Below are 19,076 nucleotides of genomic sequence, written 5' to 3'. Positions count from 1 at the left end.
AAATGTCTGTTGAGCTAGGTAAGTGGACAATGTGAGGCACTAGAATGTTTGCCCGAAGCATATGACTGTAGATGAAGTACAACAGTCCATCTGGTTTCCTGGACAGTTTCTCTCTTCTTCCAGGGGCTCTGGCCTTTAGCAACAGCCTTCTAAGGAGGGAATGGCAAAGCAACTGTAACCAGGCAGAGAATACCCCAGATAACAATATTTGGTAGATTCTGAAAAAACTTATTGGTGGCTGACTCACTTAAAGACATTTTATGATATGATACATCAATAACCTCTTCATTCTCAAGAGGCAAGATATCATGAGTTGTATATTTTATTTTGACTTTACATGCGGTGTTAAAAACCCCAAGTACATATTATTTACACATCCACAATACAAGTTTACAAGGTATCTACACATGTTAAAGTACTCTATAAAACAGTATAGAGTCACTTCACTTTAGGGTTACTTTTTATGCCGTACCATTAAAAAAGATACAATCTGTGTTTTACCTTTGCACAAATGGATAAAGCATTTAAAAATTAAATTAACAGGATAGAGACTAGATTTAATGTTAGAAAACTCAACATAAATACTGATAGAACTCACATTACAAACTACAAGGCAGCACAATGTTACAAAATGTTATCGGGGTCACACAGAGTTACTGTTCTGTTTTATACACGCTGGGATTAATATTGGTAAGATAAATTCAAACACGTTTGTTGTTGGCGGACTGAGTAGAGTTTACCATTGGTTGGTTTAATTTATTATTAATCTGTAATATTTTAGTTGCAAAGCTGAAGTGTTTCAAGAATGAAAGTTTTAGCTTTTGAGCTTCCAGAGATCACAGGAAAATCATGTTCTTTATAAAACAATGTTCTCAAAGGAAAAGAATAACCGTTATCAGTATTCTACATTCTGTATAAAAATGATCTGGTCTTCGGCCACTCGTCCTCCCCCAACTACTATATACCAACAGCGTTAGCACAAGACATCAGCTGAACTGAACTTGTCTGAGCATTCCTTTGCCTTGGTGCTTTGTAGATTAGGTTCAATCAACAATTGTGTGGTGTGCAGCATATTAATTGAAATAGTCAGCAGGGTTGCACATCATCAACTGTAAGTGTTCTCTGCCAAACTCCCTGCAAATGAGTCTCTATGGTTTCCTCAGGTGTCATTCCCCAGGAAACCTCACTTGACTTCACATTATCCCTGTGTCATCCTTAGGAAAGCGGAAGTGGAATGTTGATCATGGCAAAAGATGTAATGCTGCTATTCGAGTGGACTGTTTAATAATTAATTGTTCTAGATTGTTTCTAGGATTTTTTTTTTAAAAAGTCTTTCAGGTGCTGGTTGAAAAACATTTACAACTGGCACTCAGTAAATGATGTGCTATATTGAAAACACGTGACATATTTTAGTACTTCTATCATTCTCATGAATAAGGCACAAAATGCACAGATTCAGGTAAACTCACATGTGGTATTTACAGTATATTGTCATTGCCTGCATTTCTTAGGGCAAAATTCTCACAAAACACAACATAGACAATATGATTGCACCACTGTTAGGTTTTCACAGGCTATTTCTGTTAAGCCAATTACAATTCTTTTCATATGTCTTTCTTTTGTCTTTTTTTTTTTTTAACCTGATGGGTAGGAGGAGTTAGAAGAGGAGAAATTTTGCTACATGGGGAAAAAATAAACACAATCAAATTAAACACTATTAGTGTCCAAGGTTATATGATGGGACTCAGGCTTTGATTCACAGTGGACAGGTAAATTTTATACTGAATACTTGTGGATATTCAACAATAGTTCTTAATATCTCTATCTCCTTAAGCTGGCAAGACGGGAATAGAAGTTTTCAAGAATAGCAGCACAAAATTACTTAGAACTCTTACATTCTGGCATTGGGTACTATATAGGTGGAGCTGATCATTTTGATGGTCAAAGGAGCCTTGATTTTACTCTTTTCTCGAAGCTGAACACAACAGACAGCTGAGGGAAGAAGTGACTGTGTCTTGTTCAGTCATGCTCCATGTAAACAACTCCATAGCACAAAAAAAGATGTAATGGGCACCTAGACAGATTCTAGTGGCTACAGAACACATGCACACACACGCGCATATACACACACACGTACACACACACATTCACACACACAACACTGTCGTGGCATGGAAAAAAAAAAATGCCACACATGAAAAAAACAATGCTACAGTTTGGGTCAAAGACTGAAGTTTTAGCAATCTGCATGGAAATCTACAAGTTCATTTCTTTGAGACATTACCATCTTTTTTTTTTTTTTTCTGACATTTGTGCAAGAGGCAAGGTGAATGCATACATATTAAAATGTTCACATTTAATGGGAAGACCACACATAATGGCAGTCTAAATTGAACCCATTTTCAAGTATTTGTTCACAGATTCTTCTGAGTACTGAATCAGCTCTTTATACCAGTAAGGTAGCCCCAGGGAGCTACACATCTCTTTAGCTTCAAACAAAAGAAATGGAATGACCAGCACCTTCCTTGGTTTTCAGGCAAGGACACAGAAGCCTTGCTGCAGTAGCTACATGTGGCAAGTTCTGATGCTGCCAAAGTGAGGAAGAGTTTCTTTGGCCACTTGGTTCTCCTAAAATACAAGAGAGTCTCTTGTCTCAGCGGTACCCTTACGACATCATGCTCTCAACAACATGGACAGGATAAAGCCACACAGAAAGAGCACACTTGAGGCCTAGTAAGTGTATTTGTTCAGTGGTCTGACAGGTGTGGTCTGAGGAACAAAGGCAGGCTTTGGTGGCACATCAGGTTTTAAGGACGGTGTCCTCTTTAGTCCCGTCCTGGGAAGGGTGCCAGTACTGGTGTAGCTGCTCTGTCTGGAGAGCGAGGGCTGCAGATGAACGCTCACTGGTGTCCCCTGAATGTAGTCCACCTTCGCCCCCGTGGGGGTGGCCATATACCCTCCACGGTTCACACTAGGCTGTCTAGATAACAAGACGCCATTTGGTGAGGTTAAGTTTTTAGGCATTGCAGATATAGAGTGCCTCTGGGAGGAGTTTTTGTGATAACCTCTTTGTCTTTCCAGAGAAGTCATTGGGACTCCAGGAGTGGTGGGGACATCCACTCGCTTGGTGGGGCTGTTTCTGGGGAGGGTTGAAGGAGGGGAGTAGAGTGACGCCTCCCGGTTAGGCACCTTAGGTGGGACCTCAGACATGGGTCCCACAGGATCCAGCATTAGGGTCTGGTGGGCCATTTGGATGTCTCCCATGATGGCTTTGGGGTTACTATTTGGGTCATTTAGATGCTTCAGGAGATCATTGAGAGTATTTCTGGAGTCCACAGAACGCCGGTGATCTCGCTTACTGGATGACTTTGTAAGAGGGTGATCCACGTGCTGAAGCTTCTTTTCAGCTTTGTGAGCATTGGAGTTTGAGAAAGACGTGTTGTAGTCATGGGTCGCATTCGGAAGAACGATGGCACTGGGAATATGCCCATGACTTAATGGCGAGTGGGGTGGAGGGCTAGAAGGAAAAAACTGGGGCGTTTCTTTCCTTGAAGCTCCATGGCTGTGGGCCTTGTCTGAGTGGCTCTTCATGGCCTGCAAGGTCTTCTGGTGCAGCACGGGTGTAGACTCAGGCGTGGGCAGAGCAGCCAACTCGGGAGGTTGGCCGCGATGGTCCATCACCATGGATTTGGTATCTCCACTGGGTGGCAGCTCTTTCCGGCTGGTTAGCAGGTTACTATAAAGTTTAGGAGAATCAATATTCTGTTGATATTCCTTCACTGGGCTGTCAAAAAGACCATTCAGTTTGGCAAAACTTCCACTGGAGTCGGTGCATGACTGGGCAGATTCTGCATCTTTATGGATCTTTCTGTTTTTCCGAACGAACATGTCGCGGTAGCAGTATACTGCCACTCCTGCAATAAACGCACCCAAAACAAAAGCGGCAAAGACACAAGTGATGAGGACATTCATGTGGACCATCTGGTTGGACTCTCCAGACTGGACTTCCCAGCGCACACCTGCAACAGACACACAGGAAAGGTCTGAATGAGGTGCTTTTTAAAAACAGAACTTAACAGCAAGTGACTTCCACTGAGCCATCACTGCCTTCCCATATGGTCCACATGCTTATTAGCTTGTGGGGTCAGGTAGACCCCATTATTTCAAATACACATTTTTTTCTTTCATCACAGTAGGATCTCTAGAGACATAGGTTGATCGCTGCAAAGCCAGGATAACTCTAATCTCCTGCTCTTATTTTTCTATCCTTTTCTTTCCAATCCCTCATTAATAGTTGTTAAACAATGTTAGAAATTTTAAGAGTTTCTACCTAAAATACAGAGTTAGAGAGTGTGAATCTTCTAAACATCTGATTTTAAGTTCACGAAATGCTTTGTCTGATTTTCTTCTAATTCATAAATCAAGTTAAAGGGCAGCTGCTGAGACTGTGGGAATACATAAGTTAGCATAAATATATAACACTAAAATAATTATGTTAATACAGTTACACTAACTAGGATAAAAAACAGAAAGCATCTGCTGGGTGACTTTTAGCTACAAATATAGACTTTACTGTTTGTTTTAGATTTTTTCTCACTTCCACCTTTGGGTGAAACAACCTTGAATTACCTGTTATGCAAGAACTCCAAACACTGTGAGAAAATATATACTACCTACAAGTTAAATAATGTCATTAAACTATCTGGAAATACTTGAGAAATATTAAATTAGACCTAGAAGGAGAAGAGGTAATTAACTTGTAATTATTGGAAATTTCAATGCAACCACAGACATCTAACAGCCAATCCAAGAAATGTTAGTTTGAGAGGTATCCAAGTCTGTTACATGCTATAAATGCAGCTATCCCAGAGTAAGGTTAAGTCAGAGTGATTTGGAAGATACTGTAGCATTAGGTTAGTGCTAAGGGCTTTGAAATTAGTTGCTTTAAATCAATGTTCAGTGTTACGGAATTCGGTGGCATTGTGAAAGGCCAAGAAAAAAAGGTAGGGTTGGTGAAACTGAAAGAAATGGTATTACTAAAGAAAACAAAGTAGAAAGAAGAATGATTACAAAATTGGTTACAATGAAAACATATAAAACCAAAATCAACAGACGTAAATCATAAATGACAAGGCACTGCCATAAAAACTGATTGGAAACCTGATACCCTATTTTAGTAAGCACTAAAGAATAGATTTTTTTTTTCCCCAGAGTAATAGATCTAATAAGCTAACTCAACAGGCAGCTATTTGATAACTGCTTCTATTATGGGCTGAAAATGATAGTTATGGACAAGCACTCTGTTAGGTTTGATTGCTTGTGGCATTCAAGCAACTTGTCACATATCCTTTTCATACTGGGTTTCGAATTGAAGCTAAACAAGAAGCTGGGAAAGGTTCCTAGACAAAACATCTGACATCAGGATATGTGCAATTAATGAGTTCTTTTTTTTTTTGTTGTTTGTTTGTTTTAATCTTGCGTGGGTGACCCTGCAAATTCTCTGATCTCCAGAAGGCATTCAGCTTTTTAGACAGAAATCAACACAGATTAGATTGTCTGAGTGGCTGTTTCACCAACCCTGCCTTTAACAGCTTTCCACCTCTTTCATCTTTGAAGGACGGCACTCAGACATAACCACAAGAAAACCCAAGTGGCTGTGACTGGTGGCGGCGGAGGGACAGCTCGATGCAGGTTCGCCTCTGGAGAACCACACACTTCTCAGAGAGAGAGGGAATCAGGTTTCCATGCAGTTGGAGATGAGTTCCCTGGTGAGGCCTTACCCTTTGGGATACCTGATAAAGGATCAGTAAAATCAGAAGTGTTTGGGTCATCTTGGACTACAAATTTCCGGGAGCTCGTCAGTTTAGGTCTCCAGGTATCACTCACTTTAGGTGTAATTTCTGGGATACTTGCCATTGTGGTAACAGAAGATGAAAATACCTCCATGTCTGTGATGCAAACAGATTTTTATTAACATGGGTAGTGTCAGAAGGCTTTTCTGGTGGGTCTGTTGCATTTTTAAAGAAAGTTTAGGTGATTTTATGAAAAAACATGTTCTAGGATTTTGTAAAAACAAACCTGAGGAGGCTACCCCAAATCCCTTTTTTGCAAGGGAAGAATAAAAGCTAAAAATTAACTGTAAAGACATTAAGCAAACTGCAACACTACTCCAAACATTCCTACTGAAGCTTCTGTGGTTATTAATGACACATACGGGAAAAGCTAACTTAAATCCCAAAGCCAATAAATGACTCGTATTTCATCCTCTTGTGTGACAGTATCCTTTCTTGCATGTGTGTTTTAAAAAGCTCTTCCACGGATTCTTAGAAACTTTATTTCCTTCACTGGGGAAGCACTACTGTACCCTCATCAGGAAATAACTGGCTAAATCCCTGTCAACCCTTGGGTCTGGAAGTGATAAGCCAGTTCTGCCTCGGAGGTTTACTCAGCTTCAACATGGGCCTCCTGTCCATTTGTAGATGTCTCACTGCTCTGAGGGCCTACCCTCTGCACCGAAGCACTGTAGCATGGGCAGCCATTCTCTGTGACTTCCAGAATGCCCTGGGAGTGTCTCTCAAAGGCGTAGCAGCAACTCATGTGAGAGCAATGACAATCACACCCTGCCCGAGGATGTCTGGATATACAAGGTACGCCATTCTTTTCTCCATACTGAGAAATGGGTCTGCTGGCCAGTTTCAGGAGCAGCAACAGGACCGGGAGGGAGTTAAATTCACCTCTTAGTGTGTCCATTACTGATTTCCATCAAGTTGATTTCCCTCAAAATGTAAGCACATGCTTTTAGGTTAAAACCTTTGAGACCTTAATCCAGACTGGGTAACAGTCTCGGATGGAGGCTCCAAAAGAGATACAGACAGAGGGGCATGGAGAGCCCACGGATCATCTTAACACATCATAACAGCTTCAACTGACTGAAGCTTTCTCTACACTGAGACCACTTCCACACTGAGCCCATGACATTCAGAGATTCCAAGGTTACTGCAAACATTCAAAAAAGACCTCCGAAATTCATAAATACACATTTTTGGGAAATGTGTATTTGTTGACTAGGTCTTAGGAAAGGTGAGGAGAGAAGGGGGAAATAATGAAAACCTGCCATCCATCAAATGCGGATGGCCAGAAGGAACATTCACGATGCAAACGGGCGAGAAAGAGAAAAGCTTGGGTGGGCGTGCGTGCAGCTGGAATGCAGCCTAGGTTAACCCATTTGATTTCTTAAAGGATGTGCCTCGGTCATGATGAGCTGTAAACATGCTACACAGGGGTGAAGGGCTGAGTAAGAAAAAGTCTTTTGGTACCATCAGTGGGATTATGAGTAAAAGCGGAAAAATGGAGGGCTGCCAAACTGCACAAAAGGAGGGGAGAAGGGGCTGAAAATGCTGAACTGAAGGAAAGAAAAGGTTGTTAATTCAAAAAAATTAAAAAAACTAACCAGATGTTGGACCGCCAAATATTTTGTAATCTGGTGTAGTTGAAGTAGGCAAAATTTCTAAAAGAATTAAAGGAACAAGTAATCAGTGAAAAGTAACCAAAAGAAAGTAAAAATTTATGAACTCCAATTAAAAAGCCAAAAGAAAAGACTAGAAACTAAAAGGTTAACCTACTGGTTAGACTACTAGACTACCTCTCTCTAGGTTTCCTACAAAATTGTAAATGGTGAAGGAAAAGAAAAATTAAGATTCTTTTCTAATGTACCCCTAGGATGAAACAGCTCAGCTTTTGCGAAGTTTAAGTTAAAGGCTAGGTGATATGTGTCCCAAGTCGTTAAAAAGGCTGATTGTAAAATAATGTTCACGTGCAAATGTGGTCAAAAAGAAGTGGCGGGAGGGAAGGAAGGCTCTGGCTCACCATGGCAGTCCCCTAGATGGGCTGTGTTGCCGTACTCTGCATCTTGTTCATAGCCTCCAGCGCTGTGGTTATGGAAAGCAAAGAAGTCTTCAGTTAACAGCCTTCATAGGAACACAAGTGACCACCAGAGCAGAACCAAGAACACAAGACTGATTAGTAAAAACAGGCAGAGACAAACATGTACAGTTCAACACAACTTGCTAAAATAGCTGTTTTTGCTAAAGAGTTGTTAATTAGAATATTTAAGAGAATAGAACAGAAGTGTTGCTGTTTCTCATCCCTTTTCCTTAAGTATTATTGTCTATAACCTCACTTCCTTAGCACATCTCCAGTTTGTATGTATTTTTTTTTCTTTCATCCACATCAAAAAAAGAAAAGTACTATCATCAATAGTTTTCCTAAGTTTCTGACTTTACAAATGCTGGAGAAGATAGCTGATGACTAATGTGACAAAGCATACTCACAGCATCCCTGGAGTTACTCTCCCACAGGTTCCCTGGCTCAGCCAGCCACAGTAGGGGTCACGAGATGCAATACAAGACCTGTAGGTAACCAAAGAGAATGTAACTGGGGTTGTCTCGTCATCAAACATTCCCAAGCTGCAAGGCCCAGGGTAAGTAAAGAAACGCTAGCCTACTTTTTGCATGATCCATAACGCTCACAGCGGCTGAGGGGCATGCGGATAACACAGCTGGAGAATGCCACGTACAAGGCATGGTGATCTTTATCCAACTGCAACGAGATGACCCTTTTGTCTTCCTCATTCTCAGCATTACACCTAGGTGGTGGGATACATTTTGAAGCCATAGGTTTAGTCAGTCACAAGCCACACGCATTGTGCAAGGCAAGTATGGTTTGCTTTTGTAATTACAGAGAGCCTGGGAAATCTGAAGGGATGAATTCTTGGTGGCAACCCAGGCAAATAGTTAGTGTGGAGAGCAATAATTATAAAATTCATCTCCTACTTCACTGCATGGTTTGTTAAATTTCAGGCGGAGGGCACGTATTACGGCACGTGGGTTACACCGCTTGTTGGGACACCCATATTGGAGTACTTTTCGAGTCCCAGCTCCAACACCTCCAACCCAGCTTCCTGCTAATGAATCCTAAGAGGCAGCAGATGATGGCTCAGGCTCCTGCCTGCCACCCACCTGGGAGACCCAGATAGAGCTCCTGGCTCTAGGCTTCAGCCTGGCCCATCCCTGGCTGTTGTGACCATCTGAGGAGTGACCCAATGGATGGAAGATCTCTGTCTCTCTCTGTCTGTCTTTCCCTCTCTCCCTGTTACTCTGCTTTTCAAATAAGTCAATAAATCTTTTTTTAAAAATTCGGGCAGGACAAGAGTTTTCATTTTAAGATTGCTTTCCTGTCACAGTGATTCAAGGAAATTGCATTTGTGAAGGCTAGGCTAGACTACAGGGAAGGCGAAGGACAACCTTGTAATGCATGTAAGTTTTACCATACCAGATGTTTCTGGATTTCTTTTTAGTTGCCTTTACTCCATTTCTCTCATTTATTTCATGTGTGTGATAATGGCTCCAAATAATCTCTTATTTATTAATGATTAGAAGAAAATGTCTCACCAGTATTATATTTTCGATGTGTGCATGCTTATAACCCCTGTCTGCTACCTGTAGCATCCTGAAATATATCCGTGAGACAAAAAGGGTGGTGCTAATATGTTCTCATTTTCCACATGTGAAAAACAAGGGCTGAATTATTTTTAAATTCACCAGCGGTTTACCCTCCTTGCCCTAGTGGACCCAGAAAGAAAACAAAACAAAACAAAACAAGAAACCAAAACCAACCAAACAAAAAAACCGCAGGATTTATTTCAGTGAGAAAATAAAATTCTAGTATGCCAACCACCACTAATTCAGAGGGCTGAAAAGAAATGACTGATAAACTTGACATGGGCAATTTCTGAGCAGCACCGGGGAGTGTTCTTGTGAAATACACCTACTTTGCATGGTTGTAAGCTTCAATCTCTTCCAGTAATACGCTGTCATTCAGAGAGAAGGGACTGGTCTTTGCCAAAACTTTCAGTACCACGCCAGCTTCAGAGCCAACAAAGATGACTGTATAGTTCTGGTAGGGGCCAGCAGAGCGGTCAATGGCGATGGCCGTCAATCGGTACCTACCAGAGGAGGCGGGATGGGTCAGGCAGGGTCAGCAATGGGAAAAGGGCCCATTGGGTGGGAGTGGCCCAGCGTTCCCCACACGTCTCACCTGACCCGTGTCTTCGTGAACCAGGGCTCATCGGCAATGGGTGGAACAGCTGAGTCCATCAGAGGGTGGGATTTGATGAATGCCAGCGTCTCATCTGGAAAGTCGATGGAGGTTCTGTAGGCTTCAGCAAGGCCATGCTTTGCACAACAGCCAGGCCTACAAGGAAAACAGTGTTCTTTTATCCATCCACTTCCTCCAAATTGAATGCAAGGAATAAGTGTACATTTTGAAAGAAGGGGTCAAGGAGATGCAGGAGAGTGAGCAAAACCAGAGGAGTGATGCTGTTTTGCTGAATTCTTTGGGGCTGCTACATTCCCCGGCATTGGGTGGCAGCTCACAGGTTAGGGCTGCTGACTGGGTGTGAGATACAGCAGAGGAAGCCCTTCCTGGCATGAGACGCTGGCCCAGCTGCTCTCTTGATGGATGGAAGGATGGATACTTTCAGGAACTAGAGAGTTTGGTTCAAGACAAAACCCTTGTCAGCGTTTTTCCTTTACCTTGGCTTTGGTACTTTGTCTTCAGGGACTGCCGTCCAAACAGAATCTGGAGTTTTCTGTTCTTTAAACCGTCCTTTGAATACTTTCTCTATGTCATCCATGCTAAAGGCACAGACCGCAGAGCCAGGAATGCTGACACAAAGGAGAGAGGCGTCAGGAAGAGGCTGGTGACAATGGGCCTGTGCTTGGCTCCAACAAGCGAGCCCGGAACACTGCTGGGATTGTCAGGCACCCGTCCTCACCTGTTGAGCTGTGTGGTGAACACCCCGACCACAGTAGGGATGCCATTGATTTGTATAATGTCCGTAATGGACTGCAGAACATCAAAGTAGAAAAACGAATCCCCAGGGACAGAGCAGTTAAGCCGAGCCTTCAGAAAGGAAGTCCAGTGTTTCTCCAGGACCCGCTGGGAGCCACCCATGTCATTTTTACATATGCGGGCCACACGGGAATAGACAGCCTGCCCGGGGACAAAAGCAAAGCAATGGGGTTATGAACACAGAAGAGGCACAGAAAGAAAATGCTGATATTTAAGGGAAGAACGAAAATGAGACAGGCATCCTGTTCAAGATCATCTAGCAGCCTTCACTTTAGGGATCAAGAAGATGAAATTGTACACAAGATCTGTCCCAGAGGAGAAGGGGCCATCTTCCTGTTCTGCCAACCGTGCTTCCTGAGATGTGAGCTCTGTGGCTGCCCCGCTGACCAAAGCCTCTCCCGTAGCTTGTCTCCAACTTTGTTTCTCCTATTGTTTATGAAATGTGCTGCTTTAAACTTGGCATGGAAGTGGCTGCAATCACGTGGACTTTTACTGAAGCCCTCAACATTGAACAAGGGCCTCTATTTTCCAACCTGTTTTTACACACCGAGAAAGAGTGGAAGTGGAGTATCCTTGGATTTTTAAGGAATAAATTTAGCCTCCACAGCTCAAGGGTACACAGCTCTATAGTGACAGGAAAAAAAAAAAAAAAAAGAAACTTTCCCAAGGCCCAAGGCCACCCTTCCCACTCTGACCATCGTTCAGGTGTTTTGCAGCAATTATTCTTGTGATAAGCAACCTACTTCCTTGTACACGGCGCACCATGAATTAAATGCTGGGAAACCTGCCAAGGGAGTATCCTTAACTCTACCAAAGTGGTCTCAATTCTACGCCGTAAAAGTGTAAAAGTGCACAATATAAGTCAGCTGCATGTACTTGCCTTGCCTAAATTATTATGTTCCACAGCAATTTCTCGAAAGAAGAAATAGACATAGTTTCCATATTCTATAGCATGAAGAAAGTGTGGCTCTGAAAGAAATAATGAAAACAAACTGGTTCCTAAATGATAATTCAATCAGAAACAGACACAGTCTTCCCACCCCCCACCCCCATTCAACTGACATGGGCATGACTGGCAGATGTCACAGTTACCCTCAAGTTAACAAGAACTTTGATATGCCAACGATTTTGAGGAGTCCAAATATGGGTGTGTTCAAGCTTCGAGGAACCATTGTCTTTAAAGTAAGCTAATGGACTGTAAAGAGGCCTACAGGGAACTGAACTACAGAATAGGTCCTCATTTCAACACATTTATTCATTAACCTATTTAACTAGGGAAGAAAACTTCTTATGCTGAGGTTAGAAACCCTTGGTTTCTAGATGCCAAAGAACGTCAAAATGTCTACAGATACAGATATGGACTCATCAACTCTCACTGTTAACTTTCTTTTTTTTTTTTTTTTTTTTGACAGGCAGAGTGGACAGTGAGAGAGAGAGACACAGAGAGAAAAGTCTTCCTTTGCCATTGGTTCACCCTCCAATGGCCGCCGCAGCCAGCGCACCACGCTGATCTGAAGCCAGGAGCCAGGTACTTCTCCTGGTCTCCCATGGGGCGCAGGGTCCAAGCACTTGGGCCATCCTCCACTGTACTCCTGGGCCACAGCAGAGAGCTGGCCTGGAAGAGGGGCAACCGGGATAGAATCCGGCGCCCCGACTGGGACTAGAACCCGGTGCGCCGGCACTGCAGGCAGAGGATTAGCCTATTGAGCTAACTGTTAACTTTCTAAGCTGGGCAGACGGAAGCAGCCAAGTAGACTGTGTGCATTCAGAGACAGATAAATCCGCACTCAGAGGTGAGCTCCCTCTGTTTTTGAGGTCACCCAGGACAAACACTGACTACCACGTTCCACATTCTCCATCAATGATCCCATTCACAATCAAAGCAGAGTGTACTTGTACTAAAGAAACAATACGAAGGTACTTCAAAAGTTTGCAGAAAATGGAATTAAAAGATAAGTATATTTTGGTACAAAAACTTGAAATCCATTCATACAAGGGGTTTTCAAAAACCTCAGGGAAAACACATATTATGAAACAACTATGCATGGATTTCAAATCATTTTTTTGCACCAAAATAAACTTACCATTTGACTTCAGTTTTCCATGAACTTTTTGAAGAACCCTCATGTCAAGTCATGCACTGAATTTCCTGGTGGCCTTGGCTGCTGTTCCCACTCAGGCCATGCCACTATTCTCAGTGAGCCCATCACACTGCTCTTCAAAGGTACCTTTTATCCACTTGGAATCGTATTTTATTGTGCGGAGGGCAGATCCATCTCCCATGCTCCGATAAATAACAGCATCACTGGCCAAGAAGTCAGCCACTGTGGCAGAATATAGCTTCCCATCTGAAACCAAAATTATAATTTTGGTAACATAATCATAAACATCTCACAGTATATTAGCTTAAGTAGTAGGTTATACCCTTTGTAGTGCCTTCACCTGTGTTAACAATACTGATTTGGTTAAATATATACTTGATGCTCATAATCAACCTGTGACAGGTTGGCCCAAGAAGTCACCCAATTTTTCAGATGGGAGACCCAAGCATCAGATCGTCTAGCATTTTATTCAGGGTCACTGGCTGAGTTAACAAGAGAGGCACATGTCACAACGCCTGTAATAGGCACTGAAACACCCTCACTTCTAATTTCCTCCTTTTAAAACATTTGTTCATAGGCTGTAGCCTTTGAAATACCTATATCAACGAGCCTATTGAAGTTATGAACTTTTTTCCCTTACTTTAAATTCCTTTTTCACCTTCAATGTCATTAATCATTTATATTCATTACAGTAAAGGTTCTTACCAGCAAAAAGGGCAACATTGGTTTGTCTGGCATCAAATGGGCATCTTGCCAGGCCACTAATTTCTTCTCCATCATACTCTAAGGTATTCAACTACAAAAGAAAAATAAATAGCTGGTGTCACATCCGTTCAACGTACCTGTTTGAAGGCAATACTGCTTTATTTGTATTGAAAGTCTACTTGAGGAATTCTGCCTTTATTCTTTTACAGCATTACAGATAAATTACTGGTTTAGAGCAGAAAGGATTCAACTCTAACAGCTACCAGAAGAAGAACAAAAGTTGATCAAAAAAGCATCCCATATAAAAGACACTTACCCTATAGTATCGACACATGGGATTGAATGCATTGGTACCACAAACAAAAACCATCTCGTCATTTCTTGGAACAAATACTTTGATAAAGTTGTGACACTCATCCTAAAAATAAGTAAGAATTACATTAACATTAGACATATCATATGCTGACACTGTAGTATCAATTGCACAGAAAGGTGAAATCTAGCAGGCTCCTGACTTTTTAACTCACTTTATGTTTGCCTTTCATAGCACAGTTTTCTCGATCCTGTTGTCTTGACCGCCATGTCAGCTTCTGAATTAATCAAGCGAAACCAAAGTTTAGTTTTTAACTGGGAACATTTGTGGAGGGCAAGGGGACATCATTCAAGTTCTGAGTGAATGCAAATAAATTTGGCAATCATAGCTGCTCACCTTGCTTGGTATTACTTCTGTTTGGGGGATTTCATTTAAGTTTACTGTATAAACTTGATCCCTGTTGGAAACCAAGCAATAAGTCATATCATGTGAATGCATAAAAATGTTAAGCTGCTTCTTATTTTATTTTTACAGATCTGCGTTTATTGTGTTTTGGAGATCATCTGGACTTTCTGTGTCTCAAACAAAGTCAACAAAGAGTACTTTTTCATTAGTGAGATGCTTTTATATATCGCTGTCATCGGGGAGCAAAGAAAACACTTCTCTGCAGGCATAGGTCAAACTGCTACTTGGTATTAGCATAGACATATTTCTAATGTTTGCTTGAATAATTCTAAGTTAAAGAAGAATAAAGAAATATTTTTTCCCTGCTGCTTTAGGGAAAAAAGAATGGTGTATGATTTCTCGATGGCAGTAAAAAAATAGCACTGCTGAAGGCTTTAGTTTTGCATTTTGTTCTTGGTATACAACACTGACTCTTCTTGGTGAATATTTTTGGCTACTTGCAATTCTTGATCACAATCACATATTAGTTTTTCATGAACTAGACACATTAATGCAAGCACCACAAGAGAAAAGAATTTTAATCTAATAAACCAACGAGAGGAAAATTACCTGCCAGCAATATAAAGTGTGTCTCGAATTTTCAACATCAGCTGAAAGTCCAGCCTGTGCTGAGATTCATTGCCTGAAGGGCGTCCTCTAAAAACCGGATATTGCCTTGAATCTGCAAGTAAAAATGGGCTAAACCATCAGTCAGGATTATGGAGCTGAAGAATCAATATACAGCATTGATTAGCTGTATATACTAGTTGTAGAAGGGTTTTAACTAAATTCTCCTCTTAAGGTCTTGAATATAAATGAATGAAAGATGGTGAATGCCAGCAAATGGTATTTTTCTTTTAACTGAAAATATAGAATCAAAATATAGGTAGCTGTAGGAAAACACCCAACATAGCTGTCCCATGTTCCCCAAACATTAGGTAATGATCATAGATAAGTTAATATGCAAAACAATTTTAAGACATATGAAATTTCACTGTTTTTCTGGAAATGCAAACAAACAGATTCCTTCTTAGAAAAGCAGACAGTCATTTAGACAACTTACAGTGATAATCAACAGTATTAAGAGGTTCGTCATCTTCAGGAAAGCTGACTGCCCTCAGTGGGGACACCATTAGGAGCAACACGTAGGCACAAAGCAAGAAGAACCTCATGGTGGGCCAGATGCAGTCAGAGCAGCCCCTTCTCAGAAATCCCACTCAGCTACCTGAAAAACAGAAGCAGTTTGGAAAGATCTCTATGCTGCGATGAAACTCTTCTCATTTGTAATCAGCCCAATTTTCACCAGCAGCTCGGTCCAAGACCCCCCCACCCCGCCCCCGGAATGCTGGCAGTGGTGGATTACGTATCTCCAAAAACACAGGCAAAAGATGGCCCTGTGCCAGGCCTGGTTAAAGCATCTGGTGAGCATACTGATGGTTGAGGCAAATCTGCAAGAATTTTTGAGGGAACTGTGTATGTCATCACAGCAAAATCACCAGAACCACAAACAGAAAAGCTGGCTGCTGACTTGGCAAGAAGATGGGCAAAGTTGGGACTAGAATTTTAATTAAACTACAATCTGCTTCCCTTCCCCCAGTCCAGAAATAGTTCCAACACAGCTTGTCTGTGCCCCCCACAAAATGCCCAAGCTGTCTCAAAAATATCCAGGCGACTGATGGTCTCTTTACCCCCTCACCAGCTCTTTGCCAAGTTCTCGGTGTTACCCAAGCCCTAGCCCTAAATTCTTAAGTAGAATAATTCCGTTGCTTCAGTAAGATAATATGGAAACGGTGACACAAATGACCTTGAGGCAGGGTGGGAAGGAATCAGAAGAAATGAAATGATTTCATGATAACCAATTGAATAAAGCGGGGTAGAGAAGCAGCAGCACAGCTGACACCTAGCCACTAGGGATGTCTACATTTTTACGTCACACCATTTGGACACAAACCAATACCCTAAGTGTGCCTGTCCTCTTAGCTTTATTGCACTTCAGAGCTAGAGGGCCTTAGGGACCATCTAGTCCAACCCCCTCATTTTTCAGATAAGAAACCTAAGGGCTGGAAAAATTAAGGGACTCACTGAATTTCATGGAGCTAGTTAAGGCAAAATTAGAATCCAGATTCACATCATCTGAGTCCCTGTCCAGGCTGCTTTCAATAAATTAGATACAGAAAATAAAACAATTCAATTTTCCCTTCAAAAATAAAACATTGCATAACATTTTTTGGGGGAAATGGATATATTCATCTATATTAAAGCTTCACAGATGTTAAATTGTACATCAAATATGTATAGTATACCCTATATCAATGCCTAAATAAAGCTAGAAAATGTAACACTGGGGGCATAATAATAACAGTCAGGAAATATAAAAGATCTTTAAATGTTATTAAGATATTAAAAAGTAGAGTAAGATCCTGATGAGCCAATGGGATGCATATTTTTGTGAAGCTGTATCGACTTTCCAAATACTAGCCCCTCCTCAATCAACAATGTCACCCCCAGATACTGTATTGAAGAGTTAACATATCTAGCTTTATACTCAGCCTCACACAACTAAAGACTTTAGGGGAAATCATAAAAACCACTTCAAATGCTGCGGGGCTGCAAACACTCAACCAGGTACTTAGCTGGGCCTCCTTTAAGTTAAACACACGGACGTGCACTCATGCATGCTGTGCAATGCTTTAAGTACTTCTCTCATAAAAGTGAGAACCAAGTAATAGGAGCTTTAGAATCTTAGTTCTGAAGGACAGACTAACACTGTAATTCAATTTTTCTTAATGGATGATTAATGCAGCAGTGTTAACATGTTAAATGCCTTACAAACAGGCATGGTGAAGAACTGGAGACAACATCATTTTAGATTTCAGTTAAAAGAGTACAGACTTTAGAGTCCATCTGATGTGGGCTGGGGTGGCCACCACTTTGTAGCTAATTGACTCAGGAAAGGCTCTTCAATCTCTCTGAACACTAGCTTTTTTAGCTATACAATGTGGATAACAGCATTTCTCCTCCAGTGAATGGAACTAAATGCTGAGCACATAGTAGATTCTGAATAAAATCAGTCTTCCCTACCCATTTCCTCCTGGAGAATCCTGCACATGCCCAGACTGACATTAAGAATCTGAACGGGGCCTGGGAAAAAGATGTCCTAACATAGTAAGGCTACTCAGCCATTTTTGTTGTCTATTGGACAGTTATTTAAAAATACTAGTGGACTACTTTCAGGATGAATTTTACAACTTGTGTCTTTTCATCAAACCTAGAAAATAAAATTAAAAACAATCAGGGTTCCACCATCCTAACCCAACAACCAAGATGATTTGGTTCTAGTCTTGTCCCACATGCACCTGTTTTTAACATCACGACAAGGAGATCTTTTCCCATCTGCCATTTATGAAGCAATATCTTCCTGTCCTGCTTTTCCATAGAGTTTTCTCATTTATACTGACCCCCAAAGTTGAGGCAGTATAAAATTAAAAAATGTTGCCTTAAGAACTAGAGCCCACTATGGCACCAATCCCAAACTTCATCCTTTGAATGGAACGCTGCTGGATTTTTCTGCTGGGCAGCAAGAAGCGCCACGGACACCCAACAATTCTCAGGAAATGTAGAAACATCTGCATGAAAACAATGAGTCAGTCCTGTGTCTCCTTCTCCTGGGGAACTTTTTTTTCTTTTTTTTTGACAGGCAGGGTGGACAGAGAGAGAGACAGAGAGAAAGGTTTTCCTTTGCCGTTGGTTCACCCTCCAATGACCGCCGTGGTAGCGCGCAGCGGCAGGCACACCACGCTGATCCGATGGCAGGAGCCAGGTGCCTATCCTGGTCTCCCATGGGGTGCAGGGCCCAAAGACTTGGGCCATCCTCCACTGCACTCCCTGGCCACAGCAGAGAGCTGGCCTGGAAGAGGGGCAACCGGGACAGGATCAGTGCCCCGACCGGGACTAGAACCCGGTATGCTGGCGCCGCAAGGCGGAGGATTAGCCTAGTGAGCCACGGCGCCGGCCTCTCCTGGGGAACTGCCGAGGCTCCCATCAGGTGGGCAGAACCTCCAGGTCCCAGACAGCAGGGCAAGGAGAGACCCTCCCCAGGAAAAGCGCTTCTCAGCTGTGATGGGAGCATTGAGACTGAAGACAGGAACACTGCTGACTCACCGGCAAGCACGGAGCTGCTGGCTGAGCTATCATTTCCTATAACTCATTCATCTGACACTGCAGAAAGCAATTTCTCCCCACAACACCCCCAATCTAATCCTCCAAAAATAAAGTCCTTCCACTAACTGCTTCCTGTCCCAGTATAAAGCTTTATTAGAAAAAAAAAAAAAACCTATTTTCAGATTTGCCATAGAAGTTATAAATGGAAGTATTTAACATTATACATGATTCAAAGGAAGGATAGACAGGGGAGACAAAAATTTGGAAATACCTGAGAGAAATGTACCAGCAAGGAAGGGGACAGGTTTTCATGCAAAACAGTTAGCTCCCACTTTATTTAAGGAAATGCTTCCCAATTCCAGGGCTCGGTGAAACAGACAAACCAGTTAAGCTGAATGAGGGTAAGCCAAGAGGCAGTAGGTTGGCAAAGAACATGGACT

General features: G+C 42.0%; 1 protein-coding gene across 12 annotated transcripts in view; it reads right to left on the bottom strand.

Annotated features, from left to right (window-relative positions):
- Nucleotides 1–313: 313 nt before the first annotated feature.
- SEMA6D (semaphorin 6D) overlaps nt 314–19,076 on the bottom strand; it is a 55,048-nt gene continuing 36,285 nt past the window's right edge. Inside the window, exons 2-19 of one of the 12 annotated variants that reach the window (XM_062205841.1) lie at nt 15,539–15,700; nt 15,046–15,157; nt 14,428–14,488; nt 14,246–14,308; nt 14,035–14,136; nt 13,719–13,809; nt 13,140–13,259; nt 11,792–11,880; nt 10,835–11,052; nt 10,593–10,724; nt 10,096–10,251; nt 9,830–10,003; nt 8,504–8,644; nt 8,331–8,408; nt 7,867–7,967; nt 7,451–7,507; nt 5,781–5,948; nt 314–4,019 (exon numbers count right to left, since the gene is read on the bottom strand). In XM_062205841.1, coding sequence (XP_062061825.1) covers nt 2,731–4,019; nt 5,781–5,948; nt 7,451–7,507; nt 7,867–7,967; nt 8,331–8,408; nt 8,504–8,644; nt 9,830–10,003; nt 10,096–10,251; nt 10,593–10,724; nt 10,835–11,052; nt 11,792–11,880; nt 13,140–13,259; nt 13,719–13,809; nt 14,035–14,136; nt 14,246–14,308; nt 14,428–14,488; nt 15,046–15,157; nt 15,539–15,647 — 3,261 coding nt within the window. In that variant the 5' untranslated portion in view covers nt 15,648–15,700 and the 3' untranslated portion in view covers nt 314–2,730. The remainder of the gene's footprint in view (nt 4,020–5,780; nt 5,949–7,450; nt 7,508–7,866; nt 7,968–8,330; nt 8,409–8,503; nt 8,645–9,829; nt 10,004–10,095; nt 10,252–10,592; nt 10,725–10,834; nt 11,053–11,791; nt 11,881–13,139; nt 13,260–13,718; nt 13,810–14,034; nt 14,137–14,245; nt 14,309–14,427; nt 14,489–15,045; nt 15,158–15,538; nt 15,701–19,076) is intronic. The other 11 variants (XM_062205843.1, XM_062205844.1, XM_062205845.1 and 8 more) reach the window with 11 other exon arrangements.

This window comes from Lepus europaeus, chromosome 11 (assembly GCF_033115175.1).
Source record: "Lepus europaeus isolate LE1 chromosome 11, mLepTim1.pri, whole genome shotgun sequence".
Taxonomy (NCBI): Eukaryota; Metazoa; Chordata; class Mammalia; order Lagomorpha; family Leporidae; genus Lepus; species Lepus europaeus.
This window is presented reverse-complemented; position numbering and strand designations above follow the sequence as displayed.